General features: G+C 33.7%; 1 protein-coding gene across 1 annotated transcript in view; it reads left to right on the top strand.

Annotated features, from left to right (window-relative positions):
- Positions 1 to 25,882, top strand: part of CSTF3 (cleavage stimulation factor subunit 3) — a 72,039-nt gene that overhangs the window by 27,352 nt on the left and 18,805 nt on the right. The window contains exons 4-8 of the mRNA XM_047070216.1: positions 23,209 to 23,241; positions 23,639 to 23,736; positions 24,795 to 24,861; positions 24,952 to 24,986; positions 25,074 to 25,200. Of these exons, the coding sequence (XP_046926172.1) occupies positions 23,209 to 23,241; positions 23,639 to 23,736; positions 24,795 to 24,861; positions 24,952 to 24,986; positions 25,074 to 25,200 (360 nt within the window). The remainder of the gene's footprint in view (positions 1 to 23,208; positions 23,242 to 23,638; positions 23,737 to 24,794; positions 24,862 to 24,951; positions 24,987 to 25,073; positions 25,201 to 25,882) is intronic.

Here is a 25,882-nt window from a genome sequence, read left to right as displayed (position 1 = left end):
AGCTTCATCTTACAATTTGTAAAATCTTACTTTGTTGTTTGTTACTCTTCACAGTGTAAAAAAAAATTAGCAATACATATTTGGGTCTAATTTCAAGTAGCAGAAAGGACTTCTGAACACAGTAAATCTTAGTAATTCTGGACTTTTTAATTTATAAGAACTCATTTAAAACTTTATATTCAACATTAATATGAGAACAATACGTTTTACCTTCTAGTTCTTATTGAGCAATTGTGAGTTTTATTAGGATGGAATATTCTTTAAATCCTTTTTTAAATTTTAGAGCATGTGCATGCACGTGAGTTGGGGAGAAGGGCAAAGGGAGGAAAAGAAATCTTAAGCAGGCTTCCACACTCAGCCTGATGCTGGGCTCAGTCCCACAACCCTTAGATCATGACCTGAGCTGAAATCAAGAGTCAGACACTAAATGAACTGAGCCACCCAGGCCACCCTGGGATGGAATTTTCTTAAGGTCAGAATTTAAGATTTAGTAAAGAATATTGAATTATAGAAATGTAGAAGTCTTGCAAAATAAGTATTCTGACAGGATAGACTATTTTATTCATTGTGGGTTTTTTTGGAGGGGAAATCTTTAAAAGACAGTAAAAACCTTGGATTGCGGGTAAGTTCTGCAAGTGTTCCGCAAAGTGAGCAAACATTTCTAATAAACATTTCTAATAAAGTTGATAAATGAGTGATGTCTTGCAATATGACTACTACATGATGCTGAACATCACATGATCACAGCTGAGCCAGTGGTTCTTAAAATTCATTTTGAGGGGCTGCCTGAGTGGCTCAGTGGGTTAGGCTTCTGACTTTGGCTCAGGTCATGATCTCACACAGTTCGTGGGTTTGAGCCCTGCATTGGGCTCTGTGCTGACAGCTCAGAGCCTGGAGCCTGCTTCAGATTCTGTGTCTCCCTGTCTCTCTGCCCCTCCCCTGCTCACGCTGTCTGTCTCTCTCAAAAATAAATATTTTAAAAAAATTCGCTTTGATACACGAGTGCTTTGGATTACGAGCATGTTTCCAGAATGAATTGTGCTCACAAACCAAGGTTTTCCTGTATTTTAAATTATGAAAAAAACTTAATGAAAAAGTAAAAATGAAATATTGAAGCCAGACGGGCACAATGATATTTAGTGATCTTTTTAAAAAATCATGAAAGAGGATCTTGACTCCTGTAGTTAGTGGGAAAATCGTATTTATTGAAACTGGACCAACATTTCCAGTTATTTGTAATTTAAGGTTTATTGGACTTAGAAATTTAAGAACTATGAGTACATCTCTAGTCTGTGTCATTGAATACTGAAATCTTTATTCAGGTTCCTGATACTGCTTAAATAATTCTAAACAACCATTATGAAAAAATTCAAATTACTTACCTATAAAACAGTTTTGTAGTTCTTTTTTCAAAGAGGGAGAAACTGTGCGTGTGAGCAGGGGAGGGGCAGAGGGAGAGTGAGAATCTTAAGTGAGCTTCAAGCAGGACTTGATCTCACAACTATGAGAGCATGACCTGAGCCTAAATCCAGAGTTGGACACTCATGGGCCACCCAGATGCCCCAGTTTTGTTTGCAGTTCTAAGGTTCTCATAATTGAAGAACTGTAGACATTCACGTCAGTGTGTTCAGTGATACTTATTCTAATCCTTTTTGAATAAGGAGCAAAGTATAAACTAGTTTTAAGTTTCAGGAGATTCTATGCAGATTAAAATATGCAGAATTTTGTTAGCAAACCCTTCTGGCAAGTAATTTTACATGTGGGGTCTGTAAAAGTACTCTAAAACAGTGGATGTATACTAGAATGAAGACTTGACAGATATCAATTGTTGTATTTGTCTGGGTTATATCCAGTTAAAATCGCCCAAAGTGTTATACTATTTTTCTGTAGTACAATTGACTGTTGAATTTATAGATTCTCAAAAGTCATCAGGTATGTTTTCAGGCCCCACACCATCTGTATATTTTCATAGTTTTTTATGTGACTTCGGCAAAACATGAAAAGTGTTGTTTCAGGTTATTGGCTTTCACTTCGTGTATCAGGAGAAGATGGGGGAGTTAACTTTCAAGTATGTACTGAATAAATGCATCCTGGGCACTAAGATGCTATGGACACCTACTCAGTGATAAAGTAGGGAAATTACAATATGACTGGTAGATGCTATGATAGAGAAAATGGAGAATATGTGAGGGTTGGTCCAGGAAATAGAACAGCAAGACTTCTAAAGAGGCCTGAAATTTGTATAGAATCCCAGGCAACAAGAACCACTAGTGTTGTGGCCTCAACAAAGGCGAGAAAAAACATGCTTTATTTGAAGGGTTGAAACAGCTTGATACTTGGTAAGCTGAATTTTGCTTCTAGCCCTCCCGACTATCTTAAGCAGATGACTTGTGACTGTTAGGTGGAATATGTCTTAATTACAGAAAACATATGAGCTTGATAGTTAAGAATTGCAGCCAAGCTGTCAGCAAATAGAACTGAAGAAAAAAGTCTGAATATCTGAGACTAGAATAATAAGGTGAATGTAATTTTGCTCTAGGAAAATCAAATTGAGAAAAGATAATTCTGGGCTCGTTTTAACTCATGCCTACATAAATTTAACTGAGTGGAAGTTTACTTTTCAAAGAAAAATTGCATGTTAGAAATTCTCTTTTGGTTTCATTAATTTTTACTTGGCATTTAAGTCTTAAGAAACTAATAGAATTAAGATATGAGAGTTCTTAATCTCTTAAATAGTCTTCATTAGTTTGAGGAAAATGCAACAATTGGCTAGTGTGTTCATTTTCAAAGAGAAAAAAGATTTTTCTAAAGGTAAAACTAGTTATTTTTTTTATAGGTAGATAAAACCTGAGAGGTTATTTTAAACAGATTCCTAGAAAAGTTTCTGCCATAAATAAAATACATTCTTAATGCCAGTCCTAGGACACCATATGCCTGTGTCTAGTTTATTCAGTAACACACAGTTTCCAGACTACTTATGCATGGTACAAAAAGATGGCTCATTTATTGTATGAATTTTATTAATGAAAAGAATTTATGATACTTTACTCCCTCAGTTTGGTTAAACATAGAGATTAATGTGCAAGTGTGCACTAAAAGTGGCAATTGTACCAGAGGGACAATTAACCGAGATTTTTAAATGCCACTTATACTCGTATTGATTTAATACCAAAGACTGAAACTTAGTTTTGAAGACAACCCTGGAACTAATGTCCTCATGTCTTGTGAATATTTTTGGAATACTTATAGCCTGGCTAAAATGAAGAAAAACAAGAGCACAGGAGCTGGTTTCCAAAGATCTATATTTGGTAAACATATGCCAGTCTCTTAAGTTTTCAAGTTTTTGTAAAGTCCAAAAATCCATTAGGGTAGGAACATTACCTACCTACAGCAATATGGTAAATTAATGAAGGAAGTATTAATAAGAACTGCATTGATGTGATAATGATAATGTATGTTTTTAAAAAGAATAGTATTACATGAAATAATGCTGTTTTTATAGCTGTAAAAATAATTGAGGATTATTCTGGAACTTTGATCACTGAATTAGTTCTGGTTCTTGGTTGGGTTTGGCTACTTTCTGGAATCTTCAAAATTATTAGAATAACCAGGGTTCTCTTCCAAGTGGATGTTGGTATAGTAATGAAAAAATTCATAAATTTTAAATGCATTTATATCTGTAAATTTTATAGGTTTAGGAATCAGTTATTTAAAACAATTTTTTTTAACATTTATTTTTGGAAGACACCACTATGGGGGAGGGGCAGAGAGAGAGAGGGAGACACAGAATCTGAAGCAGGCTTCAGGCTATGGGCCATCAGCAGAGAGCCCAACGCAGGGTTCGAACTCACACAGGTCATCTGACTTCGGCTCAGGTTGTGATCACTTAACCAACTGAGCCTCCCAGGCCCCCCAGGAGTCAGTTATTTCTTAGTTTAATTCAGATAGGTTGATTAGTTTTTAATCAATTTGTGACGAGTAAATGCTGGTATACCAAATTAAGTATAAAATTTTGTGCTTGAGATCTGTATGGTAGATCATTCACATAGTAAAGTTACTTCAGTCACACTGGCCTCCTTAAATGTTATAGATATTCCCATATTTTCTTTATTTTAGCTTTTTTTTTTTTTTTTTTTTTGCCTACTCTAAAGATGTTTATGCAGGTAGTTGCCAACTAAATCTTCAAATCTTCAAGACAAAAGTGTTGTCTTCTCAGTGAGATCTATGGGAACCATGTTTAAAAATTCCCTACATGTCAAAACTCATTCTTCTATTTTTTTCATCTGTAATACCTAATCATTTCCTAATATACTGAATGACTGACTTATTGTGCTTATAATTTGTCTCTTATACTCTGATGTTTCAGGAACCTAGAACAATGTCGGACATATAGTAGCACTCTAAATATTTGTTGGATGAAAAATTGCAGTGGGAAGTAAAACAGATTATCATATTGTTTTACAACTTAAATTTTAATTTCTAAGAATTAGAGTATGATACCAATTTATGACCATAGTTTTGTAAAATTATAAGTCTGATAGATACACTGTTAACAGGTTAAATTGTTTTTATAGTTTTTCTAAAAATACAAAAGTGTTTTTGTCTGATACCCCAGATATTTAGGTATTATAGAATAAGTTAATTGACATTTAGAATTATCTTGATCTATGATGCAAAAGTGTTTTTAAGCAATTACTCAAATTAAAGGCCATTACTAATTTAGCTATCATTTTGAAGTACCTATTTTTTTAATTGTTGTGATTCTGAATCAGTTCAGATAAAACTTAAAAATCTGATACAAGATAAAGGCCTGACTAGTTACAGTAAAGTTTTAGGTGTATTATACTGGAGTGAAATTTCTGAGACATTTGTTTGTGTATATATGAGATGAAAACTCGAGTTTTCACGTGCTGATTTATCATATTTCATAGGTAGTTTTGTCAAATTGGTAAAGCATAGACATTCTCATTCTTCCCCATCCCCTTTCACAACTTTGACTGATGTGTGTGTGCACAATGCCAGCATCTGATTGATGGGTGGGAATTCATTTACAAATATTAAAATATCAAATTATATTCATATTAAGATATTGGATGTTATGCAATTAAAATTAAATGTTTTTTAAAAGTTTATTTATTTGTTTTGAGGGAGAGAAAGCTTGAGTGGGGGCGGGGCAGAGAGAGAGGAAGAGAAAAAATCCCAAGCAGGCTTTGCGCTCGCTGTCAGTGCAGGGCTCAAACTCACAAACTGTGAGATCGTGACCTGAGCCAAAACCAAGAGTTGGATGCTTAACCAGCTGAGCCACCCAGGCACCCCAAAATTAAAATATGTTTTAATCCATAAACTTAACTTTTATATAGATTTATTTTTAAAAACAAATATAAAAGATGAATTACTCTAGATTTTGTCTTTTATAAAAGCTGTAGAATTCAATGTTAAATATTTATCATTTTACTTTTTGTTTGTGATTTCCACCCAAGCTTCACTTGCTTAGGCATAGCAAACATTAAAGGTAAACTCAAATTGCTAGACTCACAAAGTGTTTCAGAGAACTGAATTCTATCATATAGGAAATATATTTGGTTAGTTGAATTCTACAATTTTTTTAACCTTTGGGATTTAGTCTTTCAATGAACTTTGGATTTTAAAGTTTTTTAAGTTACCTTTAAAATATATGTATATATATATTTTTTTAACTTAATTTTTTTTTTGAGAGAGCGAGAGGCGGACAGAGGATCTGAAGTGGGCTCTGCGCTGACCACAGTGGCCCGATGCAGGTCTTGAACCCATGAACTGAGATCATGAGCTGAGCTGAAGTTGGATGGACTTTCAACTGACTGAGCTGCCCAGGCATACCCTTAAGTTACTTTTAAAGAGTTTGCATAGAAAATATTTTCTCAAGTTTTTTGAAAGTTAGATGTTAATAAAATATATTAAAGTAGATTTGGGTAAGATGGTAAACTTGGTTACTCAGATCAGCTCACTCAGTTGAAAGCAACTAAGACTGCTGGACTGTATTTGAAAAGTATCTTAAAAGCTTGATTGAGGAACTGATAGTACAGTAAGGAATTGCCAGCCCAAAAACTAATTGGAAAGCAAATACAAAAAAAATCATAAATAGAAACACTGGGATATAAGCAGAATACCTTGGCTGTTTTTACCCTGAGAATCTTGGCCACACTGGGAGAACTTAAGCTGTGATTTTGAATGCTTCTAAGAGCTCATGCAGCAGAAGTCAAAGCCCAAGTCCTGCCCAATAAGACATTCTCCCCTTTTAAAACTGCAGGCAATACTCAGGGTGACCATGAAGCAGAAAAATATGCTACCTTCCTAACCTTAGGAGACTGAGGAAATATGCTGTGATTCTGAGCGGAATGGAATGGGGTAGGCCTGGTATGTTACAACACCAAATTGGCCCTGAATTCATGATCCAAGCACACATCATTTGGTGGTTAAAAAAAACCAACCAAATAAAAAAAACCATGAATATAAGGTGGACTCAACCTGAGTTAGGCTTTAATAAACTGATAAACTTACTCAGACCCTTTCCAGAGGAATGTGCCTTCATCAGAAGCCACAAAATAATCTCCACAAATATTTTTCCAAGGAAAAGGATTTTAATTGTTAAAAACTAAGCATGTAAGGAAACCACATGTAACAGAAACAGATCTGCCAAGACTTCAGCTAAAACTGAATTGAGTTAAAACAGATGAGACACAGTGAAGAGAGAATTGAAGAGATCCAGATTAGAATTTAAAGAGACAATAAGAAAATATGAAAGAGGATTAAGAGTCACAAAGCATAGAGTGAAAACGTGTCTAATTGAAGTTTCAGAAGTGGAGGAGAGAGATTGGGCAGAAGCACAATTTGAAGAGAGAAAACCTAATTTTCCAGAATTAACAGATTCAGGATGCTCAATGGATCCCAAATAAGATTAAAAAAAAAAAAAAAGAAAAATTTCCCTACATAGACACATGAAAATGCAACTATAGAAGACAAGACCAAGAAATCGCCAAAGCAGCTGGATACAAAAAGACAGATGACCAAAGGGATGGCAGATTGATAACTTCCCAACAGCAACAATGGAAGCCAGAAGACAGTGAAATTGCCACTTCAATTCGCTGAAAGAAAATAGCTGTCAAAGTTCTATATCCAGAAAAGAAGTCTTTATGGGGATTTAAAAAGACATTTGAGGCAAGGTTAATAAAATAACATTGGCATTTCAGAGATACACGTGTGTTTTGGGACACTTATAGAGTTTCCTCAAGCTTCAAAAAATATGTATATGTTAAGGAATCTTTAGTAAAGTATCCATCAAGTTATCCTGGATATTTGTTTTATTAAATTCACTCCCCCAAATTCATTCTGTTCTAATGAAAGTTCTCATAAGTGAATGGGCCTTCATTAGAATTATAATTAATTATATATGTATAGTTTGATTTCTTAAGGAGAAAGCAATTACGAATTTTAGTTTTTTGTTTATAAAATAAATTTGGTAGATCTTACTTGATTGCATAGTGCTTGAATTTTGTGAAGTTTATGGTATTCAACAGTTTCTTAAGTGTTAACTTCCAGTCATATTTTTACCCATGTATAATCATTTCAGTAATATTGTTAAATGTTATAAATACCTTATAAAACACTTTAAATCTTGAGTTACACCAGTGTTTTATTTCATTAGTTAACACCCATTTCTAGGTTTGAAAATTATCTGAGTTAAACTTTTAGAGTAGTACTTCTGTACTTTGTTTTATGTATTTGTGTTAAGATAGATTTCTTTTAAAAATGCCTAAATTCTCTTAGGTGTTTAGGATTTGCAAAAGTAATCCTTTGCCTTAGAATATATTGTTAGTTAAATAGTTTAATATTATACATCTTATTTCTCTGTGCATAATACATATCCCATGTCTTTTGTACATTTTTAGAGTATTTGGAGGGTTTGTTTAGAGTTTTAAAATGCATAATCTTTTTTAAAATATGGTTCAAAAATCCAAGATACCAAAAGGACCTAGTGAAATTTTTCATCTACCTTTCCTTGAGCCACCCAGTTCCCCTCCCCAGTGACAAATGTTCAACCTATGTTTTCTCTTCTCCTTTTACATGACTAATGGCCTCTTATGTTCTGTTTTGCATTTTGCTTTTTCTTTCTTTTTTGTTTAAAGTAAATTTTAAAGGTCATTATTTTTTTTTACAAGTACTTTATATTTTAACACAACTCCTACTGAGTTCTTCCCAGACTTGTTTTATTACAAACATTACTGCACTTTATATCTTTCTACATGTCATTTTCATTTGTGTGACTATGTTCTAGATTAAGTTCCTAGATGAAGAATTGTTCGATCATAGAATATGTGGGATTTTTAAAATTTTTCTGCAGCCAAATTGCCTTCAACAGAGGTGATAACAATTTAAAATCCCATTGACAATCCTTGAAAAACCCCACTTCCTCAACATTCTCTTATACAATGTTTAAAACTTTTGCCAGTATTTATAGGTAAACAATCTCCGAGTGGTTTTGATTTGCATTTCTCTTATGAATGAGATTGAGCATGTTTGCATGTTTAAAGACTCTGGATTTCTTTTTTTGAGACCTGATATCTTTATCCCGTTTTCTGTTTGTTTTTCTTATTTGCAGAAACACCATATATTAGGGGAGTTAAGGGAAACTTCACAATTTGCTATTTAAAAGTAAAAATTTTTTTTGAGAGAACAAGCATGTGCTCGTGTGCCCGTGAGCAGGTGAGGGGCAGAAGGAGAGGGGAAGGGAGAGTCTTGAGTAGGCTCCACTGTGATATAACCTGAGCCAAAATCAAAAGTTGGATGCTTATCCTCCTGAGCTGCCCAGGCACCCCTTAAAGTTGAAGTAATTTTGACAAAACCTTTAAATTGTATGTTCTCTTTATTGCTTATGCTCTTCCCAGTGTCCGATTGGAAGGAATGATAAATATGTTCTGAGATGAAAAACCAATATTTTTCCTTGTTTGTGTTCTTGGCTTGTTCTCAATACTTTTTTCAAATACATGTTTTGTGCTTAGATTTTCATTTAGTTGATCAAACCTATAATTTCCCATTTAAATCTTAGGTTTGCAAATCATTTTTCTCATGTCTTGAACTTAACATATTCTTGCAGCTCAACATTAGAAAGACATGAGAAGACTTAAATACCTGTATGTAATGATAATAGTTTTAAGTAGATTTTATAAAGGTATACTTTTGCTAGGTATGTAATTTTTATGCTTATATTGATCTGACTGTAAAATATTTGTGAAGAACATTCTCAATTCACAGTACAAATTTTCTTGAGCTATTAATTAAAAAGGCATCAAAATTAAAAAGGCACTTTCAAGGATTATAAAGATCCCTTTGTTTTTTGTTTTAGAGAGAGTGTATGTGAGTGAGGGAAAGGGGCAGCAGGAGAGAGAGTGAATCTAAAGCAGGTGTTACTCTCAGTGGAAAGCCTGAACTGGGGCCCAATCCCACAACCCTGGGATCATTACCTGAGCTGAAATCAACAGTTGGATGCTCAGCTGACTGAGCCAGCCAAGCACCCCTGCAGAGTTCCCTTTGAAGTGAAATTTTGATATACAGATTATATTTGTATTATTTAACATTAAACATTTTTTACTTTTTAATTATTTTTTTAAGTTTCTTTATTTTGAGGGACAGAACAAGTGGGAGAGGGAGCAGAGAGAAAGGGAGGGAGGATCCCATGCAGACTCTGCACCATCCGCGCAGAGGACACAGCACTGGGGGCTCAAACTCACCAACAGTTGAGATCATGACCTGAGCTGAAATCAAGAATCAAGATGCTTAACTGACTGAACCACCCAGGCACGCCTTATTTTTGTCTTTTATTTATTTTTTAACATTAAACATTTTTCAACTAGTGTTCCCAGTGGTGAAGTAATTAAACACTTCATAAAATCTGGGTTTCCAACATGCATGTCCTCCTATCCAACAACGTATCTCAGATGTAGCAATTTGGAAGTCCATCCTTACATTATTTTATGACTTGTTTGTGTGCATATTGCTTGAGGGCAATGTGGGGAGGAAAATGTCAATGGTCTTGTCCCTGCCCTCTGTCCTCCCTCAGGTTTAGGTAGTGGTTAGAAAAGGGCTGTCAGCTCAGCTTCTTAGAGAAACTGGGCAGTAGGAGACTTATTTTCTTACTATTTATATGTCACCAATTTTGATAATCTGAGTGCTGCCTTAACCTGTATATAAAGAGTGGACAAAATTAGACCTGTATATTAGAATCCACTAGAAAGAATGGCCATCCGTTTATTGGATTACAGGAGCCTTCCTCCAGACTTAATATATAAGCTAAAATACTATTTTTATCCAGAGCTTGCTACTCAGCATTTTTCCCCTTCACCTTTCTTTACATTTAAGTGACGGCACAGTGAGGGCCTGTTTTTTTATAGCAGGAGTGCGAGTACAATCTTATTTTGTTCTTGTCTACTGAAACTTTAATGGCAGTGTTCCATATAGACTTTGAACTTAATTCTTTACTTTTGGTGGTATCACTTTGGGAAGTGTCCTCACAAATATATTTGTGAGGAGATAAAATATGAAATATAAGCCAAACATTTCAAACTATAGAAATCAAATTGCAGAGAATAAAGGGCATGCTTTTGTGAAGGCTTTATAGGCCTGCTTGGAGAAATATACTTAGGAAATAAGGGGAAAAGCTTTAAAATTTAAGTACCTGTTAGATTATTTTATAAACATTCTGGAGATTATAAACACTTAACATTTTAAAGCAGGACTTAACTCATAAAAATGGAGCAATAATTTGAATTTTGGAACATGTCTATCACAGAGGAAGAAGATGTAGGTCTCAATCTTATTTCTTGATTCTTTGTGGAATTTAGTATTTTTTGCCTGAACATTTTCTTTGGTTTTTATCACTTGTTAGCTATGTCTGCTTATTTAAGCTTATTTTCAGAGTCCCAATTTCTCATCTTTCAGGTGATTATTTGAAGCAGTGTTACATGGGAACTGTTTAAGTGAATTAATGAGAAAATAATTTTGGTGTTCACATGGAATTGTCTAAACCATGTGAAAATCTACTTTCAAAATCCACATTAGCATTTTATTCAGTCCTTAATCTAATTTTATAAAATTGTTTTTCTAAATTGACAAGATAATATTCTTCCTAAACCATTTATTGAGGTGGGATTTTCCAGCTAAAGTTTTAATAAATAAAAATTTTATATTTTTACATTTCCATGGATACTTGTTAGTATAATATTAATTCCACAAGTTAACTTTGAATATGCAATCGATGTTAGGTATATCTACACTCATTTAGCAACTGTTTATTGAATGTTATATGTTAGGCAGTATTCTAGTGTTCTAGTATTGCTATGAATTAAACTGATGGTCAGTTCCCTTGTGGGCACTCACACAAATGATGTTGATGCATTTGTTTTCAGATGAGCCAATGGAATAATATCTAGATGGAATACTGAAAAGATAAGAGTTATTATGGTAGGCGTTATGTACAGTTGTCACTGAAGCTAAATATGTGGGTGAATAAACATTTTGGAATTAAATTGTTCAATTTTAAAAGGGGAGCATAATGAAGTGGCATCAAATGAATGGAAGTTAGAAGATAGATGAGAGGAAAAATGAATTTGTCATTATTTAAAAGGGAAAATAAAGCTTGTATTTTGGGGGGTGCCTGGATGACTCAGTTGGTTGCGCGTCATACTCTTGATTTTGGCTCAGGTCGTGATCCTAGGGTCATGGGATGGAGCCTCATGTTGGGCTCTGTGCTGAGTGTGGAGCATGCTTATTCCCACTACCTTTCACCACTGTTAGCTTCTCTAGATATAGTTGTCTGTGAAATCTTAAGAAACTTTTTGTAACTTATGTTTTCCACATGGTAGCATATTTTTGTGTTACTTATACAAAATTGCTTTTAAATATGCCAAAATAGTCCATTCTAGATAATATGCTATTTAACCAGCCCTTTATTGTTGTACATTATATTGTTTCCAGTTTTTGGCTTTATAAGAAATTAATATAAATATGATTTTACTTAAATACCTTTATACATTTACAACAATTTTTTTAGATCAACTTTTCAGAATTGATATTTCATTATCAAACGTTGCTGGCATGATCTTTCAAATGAGCCAGGTAATGCTCTTTTAAATTGTTTCAGAATTTTAGTAAAAATGACCACTGTATAGTTTGTCCAAGAGTAGAGATAAAAAAAATTAAGTGTACAGTTTTGGTGGAAAAGATTAGGAGATTATTTGGTGAACACTTTAAATGCAGTGTGGAATTAGGTCATTTTGATAACAAACTATGCATGTAGGATTGAAAAAGCTGGAATTGAGTCATAATACAAATGTTGATTTTATTTTTTTGGATAAAATGATAAGGGTATGAAGGGCAGAATTCCAAATTTAATTATAATTTCTGATCTAAAATTAAGAGTATTTGAATAGAAGCAATGATTTTTAAAAATGTGATATTTTAGTCTGAGGAATGCACTGTAAGTGTTGTAGAATGAGGAAATGGATTTTTTTTTCCACATTCATGGATCTGTGTTGATAAGGAGATCCTGGAAGAGGAGGCAAGTTGTTCAAAAAGTAGAGAAATGTAATCCACTAAATTTGTATCCACTTCATTATGGAAGCTTAATCTTGTTTTTCCAGAAGTGATCTTGAGAAAATCTGGATGAAGCTTTATCCATGATATGTACATATCTAGTATAAATGTTATATGTGATTTAGCAATGTAAAATCATATGTAGAATTAGTGACAAGGACATGCATAGAAAAATTTATGATGCCATTGAAAATTGGCAAGTGAAATGGTATTCTGATAGGAATCTATCAAAATGGGAAGGAAATTGATTAGTGAAACTAGAATGATCCACAGTAGAGGAGTGTCTAAAATTTGGCTCTTGTCCAGTGATAATTCAATTGTTAATTTTTAAAAATAGCAATTCTCAATTTGTGACATTGCAAATGTAGTGAGAAGTACAGTAAGAAAAGAAAGGACTGTAAAGAGTTTTACGTAAATGGTTTTCCACTTCAAAAATTTTCCCCTCCAGGAGCGACTGGCTAAGTCCGAAGAGTATACAACTCTTGATCTCGGGGTCGTGAATTTGAGCCCCTCATTGGGCATAGAAATTACTTAAAAAAAAAAATTCCCCTCCACACATTAAAAAAAAAAAAAGAAAGGTTGTATGACTATACTAATGGAAGATTAACTCAGCAAATGAGAGCAGACTGAGATATGTTCTAAGGTACATAATCTTAGAGAAATTGTATTATTGAGTAGTATTTTCAGTTTGCCTGGAGGATTTCCATTTCATTAAGAGGACAGTTCATAAAAGCTGAAAATTAAGGTAGCAGGGTAGAAAACAGCATAAATAGATTGGAAAGAAACTGTTAAGACATTTGGGGAAAATGAGTCAAGTCAGTACATCTGCTTGAGCACAACTCATGCTGTGCATCATGGAATTGATACTGTTTTTGAGATCAGTAGCTTATAAACTTGGTGTTCTGACGTTCCTCTACGAGCTTAAACATCTCAAACGATTGTACATATTTCTCGTTCTTGGTTTTAATGTACTGTTTAGAAAGAATTTCTATGCCACACAATTTTGGGGAAGTGATGGGAGGAAGCGTAGTGGTGTTAGAGTAGCCAAACCAATTGAGGCATTGATGATTAGTGACTTTTGATACTTCAGACCAAATTATTTTCCTCAAAAGGTAAAATATCCTGCTCTATTTTACTCAAAATCAAGATTTACTCAAAATCTGAAGGTTAGTTATTTTTGAAAAATAGTGTTTGGCATAGTGTTGACAAAATGTTTTTACTGGGAGCAAAGAATTGAGATAGTAAAACAGACTGGCTCTATAGATGGGAATTGATGGTTGCTGACAGATGCCCTGTAAATTAGGGCAAAATCAAAATAGGTCAAACTTTTTACCTTTGACAATTTTGATTGAAAACAATTTTGCCTGATTTACCTATAAATTATTTAACTTTTTTAGCTTTGTAGGCCTGACTGACAATTTCAAAGCATTTAAAAATGAATCTAAAATGGAGATTGTTTATAGCCAGGGAAAAATATCAATTAATTACTCAGAAGAGGAGTTTACTGCCCCAAATAAGTTATGATTTTCTTTTTCGCTTAACAAAAACCCAATCTCTGCTGGGGTAAACTTGTGCTAATAGAAAATGTGTTACAGAAATAGTAACTGAGACAGATCTGAATTCTCCCAGTGATAACAGTTTTGACCAACAGTTTTGTGTGCATTTCTCCTTAGTTTATATCTCTTGTACTCTGGATAGGTGGTGGGGGAACAATAAGGAGGAGAGGTAGATGGGTAAACATAGCAAATGTGTATATATTTTTTAAGTTCTACTTTTTAAAATAGTATATTGTAGACCTATTTCTATTTAGTATTATAAATATATGTCACTGCTTTTAAAGTTTTATGTACATATGTATATACCCTATGCTCTTGTTTAGACAAAGCATAATTTATTCTGCCTTTGGTCATTTAAGTGTCCAAGTTTCTGTATTAGAAGCACTCTTTTGGGGAACATCCTCATACATATGTCTTCCTGAAGAGCAGAATAGTGTAGTGGCTAAGAGCTCAGTTGTGCAATCGTGGGCAAGTTACTAAAACTTCCTATGCCTTGGTTTTCTCATCTTTAAGTAATAAATCATAATAGTACTTTATTTACTTGAGTGGTGTTCTAGGATTAAATGAGTTAATACATATAAACTCTTCTTAGAGTAGTGTTTAACATACATTAAGTATTTAATAAATGCTGCTAGTATTAGTATTTTGTCATTGATTTCAACTTCTAAGAAATTGAATTGTTTTCACTTTGAAATTTAAATTTGTAAAAAGGTAAGCAATAACTTTATTATTACCAGATCTAGTGATCTTTTTTAAACCCACATTCCTTTTGACCTGTGGCATATCCTACCATCCACCAGTTCTCTTTCTTATAATGTTTTTGACCTCTTAAATGGGACTTTGTACTTTTTCTTTCATCTTATGTACTCTTTAGTTCTGTTCTTTTTTTCTGCCTGGTAATACATGTTTTTTTCCAAAATTGTGTATATTCTCTGCTTTAGACAATATTCCTAATGTCTTAGGCATTATATACTCTGGGTATGTATGTAAGTTCATTTAAAACAAATGACTGATAAAAATATTATTTAATTCCAGTCTAATTTGAAAACAAATACCTTATCTCCTAACTTTAACCAGTTTCTGTCTGTAGAAATTGTATGGCCATCTCATATTAGATCTAAAAAAAAGTAAATTTTACAGCAACTACCATAACATTTTTTATTTTTATTCTCATTAAAAAAAAAAAACAAAAAAAAAAACACCTCCATTGTCCTTCCCTCTGTATTACTGGTTTTCTTTCCCTGTTTCCTCTCCCCCAAGATCAGGCCATTATTACCCTACTTAAGGATACAGCAACAGCCTCTTAGCTATTATTCTCTCAGCTAGTGCCTGCTTGCCTCATCCCATAGCACTAAAGCCATCTCAGTCTTACTCACCTCCACCTCCCACCCTAATGTGGATAAGCCATAGTTTCTGTACTTTCATTATTGGGTGACAATTTTTTTGTGCATCAGATTTAAACTCTGATTGGCTCAGGCCCTTTGTAGTGGACCTCTACCACAATTAGGCAATCTACTTTCCTAATACTTATTCTTTCATGTGTGGATGTCTTCACTGTTCCACAGAAAATTCCAGAAACTCATGTCATTGATTTACACAAACCTTTTTTTCTCATTAATGGCCTGGATTCCACCTGCTAAGTGAAACTTTCTTTGGTAACTCCATTTGCATAGAACTCGTTTTCCTCTGAATTTTATAGGACATGGAATGTATACAAAATAATTTAAATTTAGTCTTATGTTCTTTCCAATAATTACTTTTATGTATTCAAGTAGATTATAAGCTTGTTAATAGAATTAAGTTTCATATTCTTGTATCCATTTGGTAAATCCTGTGCACACACTGAAGATACTTTTTAGTTGGTTCAGAAAAATGGGAGATCAATTAATACCTAATTTGGTTAGTATGAAGAATCAAAATGAATATAAACTTAATCTAGAACTGAAGGTAATCTTATTTTTGCTAAGTACATTTTAATTGTATTCATAATGAGACTGTAACAGTGGTCTATACTTTCTACTCATATTTAACAATATATTATTTCTGTGACACATTTTAAGTGCTCAGAGAATTGAAAATTTATGGGACAGGAACAGGTTTATCTAACTCTGTATATGCATATATAGACATCATTTGTAACTATATTTAGTAGAAAAATTACAAATTGTAGAAATAATATAATCTATTGTAGGAAAAGTAGGAAGTACAGATGAGCAAAAAATTTTTAAACTGCCTAGTTTCTTTATTTACCTGACTCCCTCACTGAAATAGAAGTCCATGACTTTTAAAACTTAGTTTAATCCACCACTGTATCTCCAGTGCTAGAATAGAGCCTACCACATAGACACACAATTATTTGTTTAAAAAAATGAATTTATTTATAGACAGTCCTTTGCTGATATAGGAACTAGGTGGTGCAAAGGACTTCAGCTACTCCAGCAACTTAAAAACTATGTATCTTATGTAATCTTCCAACACCTATTTTTTAGGATATGAGATTGGAGAGCACCAGAAAAGAGTAGGGAAAGAGTAAAAGAATGGAAGATGGGGTTTATAATTAGGATTCCATTTGCTTGTAGGTTTTAGGATTGGGGCCAAACCTTTTGGATAATTAAGACAAGCAGAATGAGGCAACTTTTGTAGCTCAAACTCAGTTTAAATTCCACAAAAGTGCATGTGCTTTACTTTGGAAAAGATACAAATTAGGAATATAGGTTTACAATTAATTCATTTATTTATCACATTTATTATAAGCAACTGCTGTGTAAATTCACTTGAGATGAGGCCCTAGCCCTGCTTCTGCTGTGTAGTCCAGTAGTGTCTTAAAGCACAAGCACTGGGATACCTGGCTGATCCAGCCAGTAAAGCATGTAACTCTTGATCTGGGGGTTGTAAGTTTGAGCCCCACATTGGGTGTAGGGATTGCAAAAAAAATAAAATCTTAAAAAACACCATAAGCACTGACTTTTCTTAATTTGTTGCTATATAAAAACCTAAACAAAGTAGGGATATCTGGGTGGCTAATCAGTTAAGCTTCTGACTTTGGCTCAGGTCATGATATGGTTCATGAGTTCAAGCCCTGTGTTGGGCTCTGTACTGACAGCTCAGAGCCTGGAGCCTGCTTTGGATTCTGTGTCTCCCTCTCTCTCTGCCCCTCCCCCACTCATACTCTCCCCCCCCAACCCCATCTCTCTGTCTCTCTTAAAAATAAATAAATAAATAACCTAAACAAAGAAAATAGAGATTTACTTTTTCTTTCATATTGGTTTGCTTGTTTATGGAGTTACCATGTCATTTGGGTTTATTTGTCAAATATGTTTTTGAGCCATTTAAAATTAATTATACAGTTATTTATTAATGATTATTATAACTGACAAATTTGCAAATATATTTTTTAAATTCTGATGTTATATGGGATTTGTTTTCCCAAGGTATATTCTAAGAAAAAAAATTAAATTTGAGGAAATAGGCCAAAATGCATAATCTGTTGCAAGTGATCATTACTTCTAATAATTACTCAGAGGATAGTTTTAGTTCCAAAAGACAGTGTTCATTAATGCTGGAGAAATAATTGTGGACATTAAGAAAGGACTAGAAATAAATGTTCAAAAGTGTTAGGCACAGATCTATGTTTACTCAATATTCTACACTTGTTTTATTCTGCCCCAAAAACCATTCATTTGAATTCAATTAAAGTTTAATTAAAATATTTCACTTATCTCCGCCCCTTCATTAAATAAAAATAGTAGGAAGTTGACACTTATGCAACATCTTTTTTTTTTTTTTTTGAGAGCGCACAGCGGGAGAGGGGCAGAGAGATTCCCAAGCAGGCTATGTGCTGTCAGATCCTCACAAACCATGAGATCATGACCTGAGCTGAAATCAAGAGTTGGCCACTTAACTAACTGAGCCGCCCAGGCACCCTGACACTTATAAAATTTTTATTCTTTTCCCTCCACAGCAACTTTTCTTGTCTTGGTAAAATTGTAACTGAATGACAAATTCTTATAGATAAACAGTAGATATATCAGAAGGATAAGTATTAAAAATTATCCTTAATTTTTTCTTATAGTGATTTTTTAAATTATAAAAATAACACAACCACATTAGGGGCACCTGGGTGTCTCAGTTGTTAAACATCCAACTCTTGATTTTGTCTCAGTTCGTGATCTCATCATGGTTTGATCTCATCACGAACCCTGTCGGGCTCTGTGCTGAGGACTCTGCACGGACAGTGCAGAGACTGCTGGGGATTCTCTCCTTCTCTCTCCCCCTCCCCTACTTGTGTTCTTTCTCAAAATATATAAACTTAAAATATATATATAATGTAACCACATCAGATATTGTGATAAAAATGTCATTCTGTCACACACACATAAATTATTCATATTTTAGCATATTTCCAACCACTTTAAGAAATCTTTGCATTAGTATAACTTGGGATTCCTGTTATAAAACAGAAATCCACATTTCTTTACAAAAAAATTTTTTTTTGAATGTTTAGTTTTGGGAGAGAGAGAGCGCGAGTGCAGGAGGGGCCAAGAGGGAGGGAGACACAGAATCCAAAGCAGGCTCCAGGCTCTGAGCTGTCAGCACAGAGCCCAATGCAGAGCTCGAACCCTCAAACCACAAGATCATGACACGCAGGTGTCCCCAGACATCCACATTTGATAGATCATCATCTAAGGTGATCATTTGCACATTAAAGTTTGGGAGCTGAAGACAAAAGATAATTTTTTAAGAGCCTGTTAGTTTCATTTCAAAATTACATAACTTTCTATTTTTAAGTAAACACTAACCCCAATGTGGGGCTTGAACTCACAACCCCGAGATGCATGTGCTACTAACTGAGCCAGCCAGGTGCTCCCATAAGATACTTTTAGTATATAAGATATGAGCCAAATTCTAGTGAGCTTTGTAAAATTATGTGTATGCATATTAATGGGCTAATTAAATGGAGGCATTTTCCATTGGTTAACAATAGATCAAGAATCTCTGATGTCAAAGTTCAAGGCAGTATCTAGAACTTTTTATTATTTAAAAAATTTAAACCAAGCTTTTGTTATCAGGTAGATTTTGTACAAGCCTACATAACTATGCTAAATATTAAGAATATTTAACTTCTAGATGTATTCATGTAAATATTAGTAAACAATACCTTGGATAATAATGTTTTGAAGAAGAAAAATGGCCTAGTAGGAATACCAAAGGCAGGGTGTTGACATATTCTTGTGCTGGTTTTTCACCAATATGAAATTTTTCACCAAAACAATTTGAATATGACCTGCAGCATAACCTTTGTTTTTCTCTCAAATGGGGCCAATTATAATAATAGTCCTCGATTTGGTTACTTGGTTTATATAGATCTGTTTAGAGAATATGTAATGAAAAGTGTTTGCTCTTTTAGGTCATGATTTTGTAAATTTGTATGATTTATGCATCTGGAAAGTCTAGATGCTTTATTTTGTTTTCAATCCTCGGAAACTTTATAGTACATGTTCTTATCATCCCTGTTTTATGAATGGAAATACTGATGCTGGGAGAAATTCAGCATTTGATACCAGGTGATTAAATTCTTTTGTTATCACACTGCTTTACCAAAGCAGGTTGATACTTTAAAATTTTGAATGATGTTTAAGAAGTAATGAGATTATGGCTGCTATGTTAATGCCATAAGTGTAGGCTTTAGAGAGGGGCTGTCGAATGTTTACTGATTGAATTAATGAATGACAGTGGCCAGGTATTTAAGACCAGAGAATTCTATAGTTTTTCTACATATGTGTATTGAACATCATGCCAGTTGAAGTAATAAATAATGAATCCAAGACATAGGACCAATTTATGTAAACAAAAGCCAGATTCTTTGGTTTCTATTTCTTATACAAAAATAGATAATGAAATCGTATACGTACGGTCTCTGCAGTACAGTCTCCTTTTTTTTTTTTTTTTGTCTCTGTTCTTCCTCCTATCCATACAACTCTGCCCACCATAACTATATCACCAACTTTGTATTCCATATTTTCTCCATGCTCATAAAATCATATGCAAACATATATATGTACAAATAAGATTTATTTTTGATCATTGTTTTATAAAAATGGATCATATTATACACATTTTAATCTTTTTTCATTCAATAAAATCTTATGGAAATTCTCCCAAATTACCTGTTATAGCTTTAATTCATTTTATATATACCAATATAAACCAATATATTGGTATATATATATAAAATATATATATATATAAAATATATATATACCATTATATTGGTGTATATATATATATATATATATACACCAATATATTGTATTGGTATATATTGTATAATATATTGGTATATATTGGTATATATATATATTATATATATATATATTATATATATATTGGTATATATAAAATGAATTAAAGCTATAACAGGTAATTTGTTTTGGATATTTACTTTGTTAACTAATTTTCCTGCTGCAAATTTAGCAGTAAATAACCTTGTTTAACACCTTTATATCCTGGTGCTTTTGTTTCTGTAGTATAGATCCGAGAGTAGAATTGCTAGGTCAAAAGATACATATTTTTTATTTGAATAGCTTTTGCCATTCAAATGGCTTTCCATAAGGGCCATAACAATTCATATTTCCTTGAGCAGTGTATGAACTCTCTTTTCCTCCTACCACTTCAGTAGTGGTAATAATATTCTTTTTAAACTTTCACCATACTAATTGGTACAAAGTGGTATCTGTTATTTTGTTTTTCCCATCTTGGGAGTTTGTATGTGTTGCCATATTGTTTTTAACCATTTGCATTTTCTCTTCTGGGGATCTCCTATTCGTATCCTTTGCCAATTTTCTCTGTGAGTATTGGTTTTCCTGGCCAGTTGTGAGAACTTTATATAGTCTGTCATCTGCATTTGGGAAGCTGGTGAATTCACTTCCACTTTCAGCTCAACTTATTTACCTCTACCGAGCCAAGCAGGTGGACGCAAGGAAATCTCAGGTTTTATGGCAGCTTCAAAGAAGAGGGCTAGTGGAGAGCTTAAGGCAAAGAGTAAGAAAGTAACCCATAAAAATATGTGGAACCCCTCAACTGCCTTTCTACCCCCAGAGGAAAGTTGACATCAGCGTGGCTTCCAAGAAACCAAAAAGGAGTAGAACCAGCAGGCTGAATCCTCCCTACTCTTGAACAAAGATTTCTTTCTGGTTCTTTGTCCAAAGACCATGAACAGCCTGTTTGCTGTCTACCCCTGCTACATAGCTGTCACAATAGAGAAAGGGTCACCTGCTACACTAAGTCTGCCAACACTGAGCTTCATTGAACTGACAGAAAAAACAACTACACGTCTAAGGATCCAGCAACAAAAAAGGATGCTAACTAAACTCTTGGGGACAGCCCCCAACAGAATAGAGGAGACAACAACTTCTACAAAATGATATGAATACAGAGACACTGAAAGTGCAGTATTTTTAAAAAATGAGCCAAAACCCATTATTTTTTAACTAACTACAGTGATAAGTCAAATGGAGGAGAATGGTAACATGGAGACCTAAATAATTGGCCTGGAAAATCTAGTGGAAGAAATAATCTTAAGCCTAGACCAAAAATGCAAAAGACAGGGTAAAAATGACAGATTTTGAGGATAGAACAAGGAGATGTAATGTGTATAATAAGAGTTCTAAAAGGAAAAGGAACAGATGGAAGAGAGGCAATAATTTTTTTTTAATTCTTGAGCTAAAAAATACCTTTATTTTTCAAAGGACAGGCTAAATTCCACGCAGAATTTGTGCTAATAGGATAATAAATGGCACCTACTATGTGCTCACTTTGCCAGGCAGTGTTCTAACGGCTTCACAATTATTAACTCTTTGAGTCCTTACAACAGCCTTAGAAAATAGCTATTATTATCACTGTTTTTCAGATAAGGAAAAAAGAGGTTAAGTGGATAGTCAGTGTAAACCCGAGAGTTCTGACTTCAGAGCCTTGACTAAACTGCCTCAAAGTGGAGAAAGACTTAGGCATATCCTCTCAAAATTTATGGACTCTGAAGATCAAGGGGAAATCTTACAAGTTCCAGAGAGAAAGCCAAGTTATCAGCAAAAGAAAAAGAGCTTGTCATCAAAGTTCTCATCGGCATCACCATAAGGCAGAAAATAGAAAATGTATACATACTGCTGAGAGAAAAGGACCACAGGATTTCTCTAACCAATCAAATTATCCACCTATCTGGGTGAAAAAGATTTGTTGATACATCACAGTTGAGCAACTGATCCCACCTACCATCTAATGAAAATATTCAGAGAAAGGGAAATTAATCATATTTAACCTTGGTCTTTGCACGTGTTATTCCTCTTGCCTGGAATAAGTCCTCCCTCCCTTTACCAGCCTAACACCTCATCCTTAACATCTTCACTTTTTCCAGGAAATTGTCTGCAACTACTCAAGTCTGAGTTTTAGGCTTCTTCTAAATGCACCCAGAGCACCCTATATTTTCCTCATCTTGACATACTTTTCCATTACACTGTGAGTGCTATGAGGACACAGGCAGACTATGCTTGTTTTGTTCACTGTGGTAGCCACAGTTCCTACCACAGTGCCTAGAATATAGGAGGTTGACTGGGTGACTGAAATTTAATTGTAGTCGAAGTTAGCAAATCTTTTTGCAACTGTACTCAGATTGTTCTAGTAATTAGCTATTCAAGGAAAATAAAGCTTTAAGTTTGTCTTCATTGGATACATAAAGCTCTGTATGTCTTGTATATATTTCTGTATTCACCTTGTGACTTATACACTTTGAAATTTATAAAATTTAAACATAAATAGTTGATGAAAAGCTATCTGTGTAGAATCAGTTTACATAAGGCACATTTACAGTGCATAATTACCCATGTTGCACTCAAAATTCTATTTGTTATTTTTGTAAGGCAGAATTAGGAAAGTGTAAGGATGAATTTGCAAGATTAGTCAAAAATCTCAGGCATGGTGTTTTAATACTCTAAAAACAATAATGTTAATTCTACATTTTTCTCTTTCTCTTCAGATAAAAGCTAAAAATTATGACAAGGTTGAAAAGGTGAGTTCTCATAAACATACTTTGAATTTTATGCTAAAGTTTAACTCAGGACTTACCATATATAGGCAAACCTAGTAAAATGGTAACAATTGTTGAATCTAGGTAGTGATTATATAAGAGTTCATTATACTTATCTGAGTTTTTTGTATGGTTGAAAATGTTCACAATAAAAATTTGGGGAAAGAAAATAATTATACTCTACTGACCGAAATCATGAGAATGATTTTGATTATCTAAACTGAAAATAGGAGGGATTTGTTAAATTTGCCATTTATCTGTAACAAGATAATAAATTAATGAAAATAGCTGAATTTGTTTTTTTAATGTTCCATTTCACCCACATACATGTGAAATTTATCTAACCATAGATTCTGATAATATTTTCTTGTATTTATAGCTATTTCAGAGATGCCTTATGAAGGTTTTGCACATTGATTTATGGAAGTGTTATCTTTCATACGTTCGAGAAACTAAGGGTAAACTGCCAAGTTACAAGTAAGTTAAAACAAGATCTTAAGAATAAGTCGTCTCCAGGCACACAGTCAACCCCACATAAACTCACACCTTCTCTTAACTTAGGGGAGACTTAACAGTTCGAAAAGTCAGGGTTCTCTGAGAAGTCAGTAAACCTTGGGAAAAGTGCTTCAAAGAAAGCCACTGGTGTAGGTCTTATTCTGGAGAATCAAATCACCCAAGCCCTTCTTCTATATTGAAACACTGTACATTTGTTAACACCCAGTCACTTTGTTGGCAGGCTTGTTGTCAAACTAGAATTTCTATAACTAGAATTCTGTATTTTCTGTTCCTCATTATCTTTTATAATCTTATATTGAAGAGGAAGTTCTTTCTTCCTATATTTTACTTCAGAGCTAATACATCTTCAGACACAGTGTACCTCCTCAATCAGAGAATCAGATATTTCCACATTTGAATCTGCTACATGTAAGATTAGGCAATTTAAAGAATATAACAATAAGTGAAATATGGGCTTTAGTTTTGATAAGCTCACACGCAGTAGTTAAAAAAATAAAGCATATACATTAAAGACATTGACAAACTAAACACAAAAGAACTACTTTATATATTTGCAAAAATGTCTTTACATTTTTGCTTAGACAAAAAGTTCAAATGCTGTTTTCATCTTATGATCAGAAGTTATGATTGTGTCTTTAAAAAATATATATATATAAATATATAAAAATATATATATATTATATATATAAATATATATATAATATATATATATATTTAATGTTTATTTTTGAGAGAGAGTGGGGGAGGGGTGCAGACAAAAGATCTAAAGCGGGCTCTGACCTGACATATGGTGCCCCGTATGTTTTATTTGTAGATATATTTTAATAATAAATGAATGTTTATTATTAACATGTATTTTGGGGTGCCTGGTTCAATAGAACATATGACTCTTGATCTTGGGTTGTGAGTTCAAGCCTCACATTGGATTAGAGATTACTTAAAACTAAAATCTTATAATAATAATAAAACCTTTTTAGAAAATAAATAATTTAAAAACATGTCTGTCACATTTATTTCAGAGAAAAAATGGCTCAAGCATATGACTTTGCACTGGATAAAATTGGAATGGAAATTATGTCTTATCAGGTAGACTTAAATTTTTTCCATATATATGCTATACACATAATAAATTTGAAAATATCAAGAAAGATACTGACATTTTATTTTATTTCTTAGATTTGGGTGGATTACATTAATTTCTTAAAAGGCGTGTAAGTATTTTTATAGTTTTTTTTTCCCATGTGAATAATGGCTTTAGCTGTAATATAATTGATAGCATTTTTTTAATCCAATGCCAGGGAAGCTGTTGGATCTTATGCAGAAAATCAGAGAATAACAGCTGTCCGAAGAGTTTATCAACGAGGTTGTGTTAATCCAATGATCAATATTGAACAACTCTGGAGAGACTATAACAAGTATGAAGAGGTAAATTAGGCCAGAGTAGTTTATTATTATAACTAAGCCATTTTTAGTTTTTTTGTTTTTAATTTTTATGCATTGTGGATTTGTGGACTCTGGCCTCGTTAGTATAAGGTGCCTGGATAGTAGCGCTACACAGGTTTGTTTTTATATTGATTGTAATCAAAGAACCATTCCTAATGTTTTTGGAAGGTTTTGAGAGTCTCCTAATACTACTGAGTTATTTTTTAGAGAATACCCTGGGAGAAATTACAATTCTTACAAAACCACTTGTATTCAGTGCTAAACCACATGGTCATGCATACACATTGCCATTCATCTCTTATTAAATGGGACCTTATTAGAATTGTTTCCAGTAGTAATGATCAGTTGCATTGCTTGTCTTTCATGTAGTTACAGTGCTGTGATTGTTGGCATGCAGGGAGGCTGCAGTCCAAGATCTTTGTCTCAGTGGCATTTTTTTTTTTTTTTTTTTGAGAGAGGGAGGGCAAAAGTGAGCGAGGGGCAGAGAGAGAGAGAGGGAGAAAGAGAGAGGAGCGGGGCTCTTGCTCACCGGAAGCGGGGCTTGAGCTCACCTGATACTGGACTCACCTGATACTGGACTTGAACTGTGAGATACGACCTGAGCCGATATCAGATGCTTAACCAACTGAGCCACCCAGGTGCCCATCACTGGCACATTTTTTAA

The sequence above is a fragment of the Lynx rufus genome, unplaced genomic scaffold (genome assembly GCF_022079265.1).
Source record: "Lynx rufus isolate CCGP_SWC_20201006 ecotype Redwood Valley unplaced genomic scaffold, mLynRuf1.p SCAF_9, whole genome shotgun sequence".
In the NCBI taxonomy this organism is placed as follows: domain Eukaryota; kingdom Metazoa; phylum Chordata; class Mammalia; order Carnivora; family Felidae; genus Lynx; species Lynx rufus.
The sequence above is the reverse complement of the archived record's forward strand: the minus strand, read 5'-3'. Positions and strand labels throughout refer to the sequence as shown.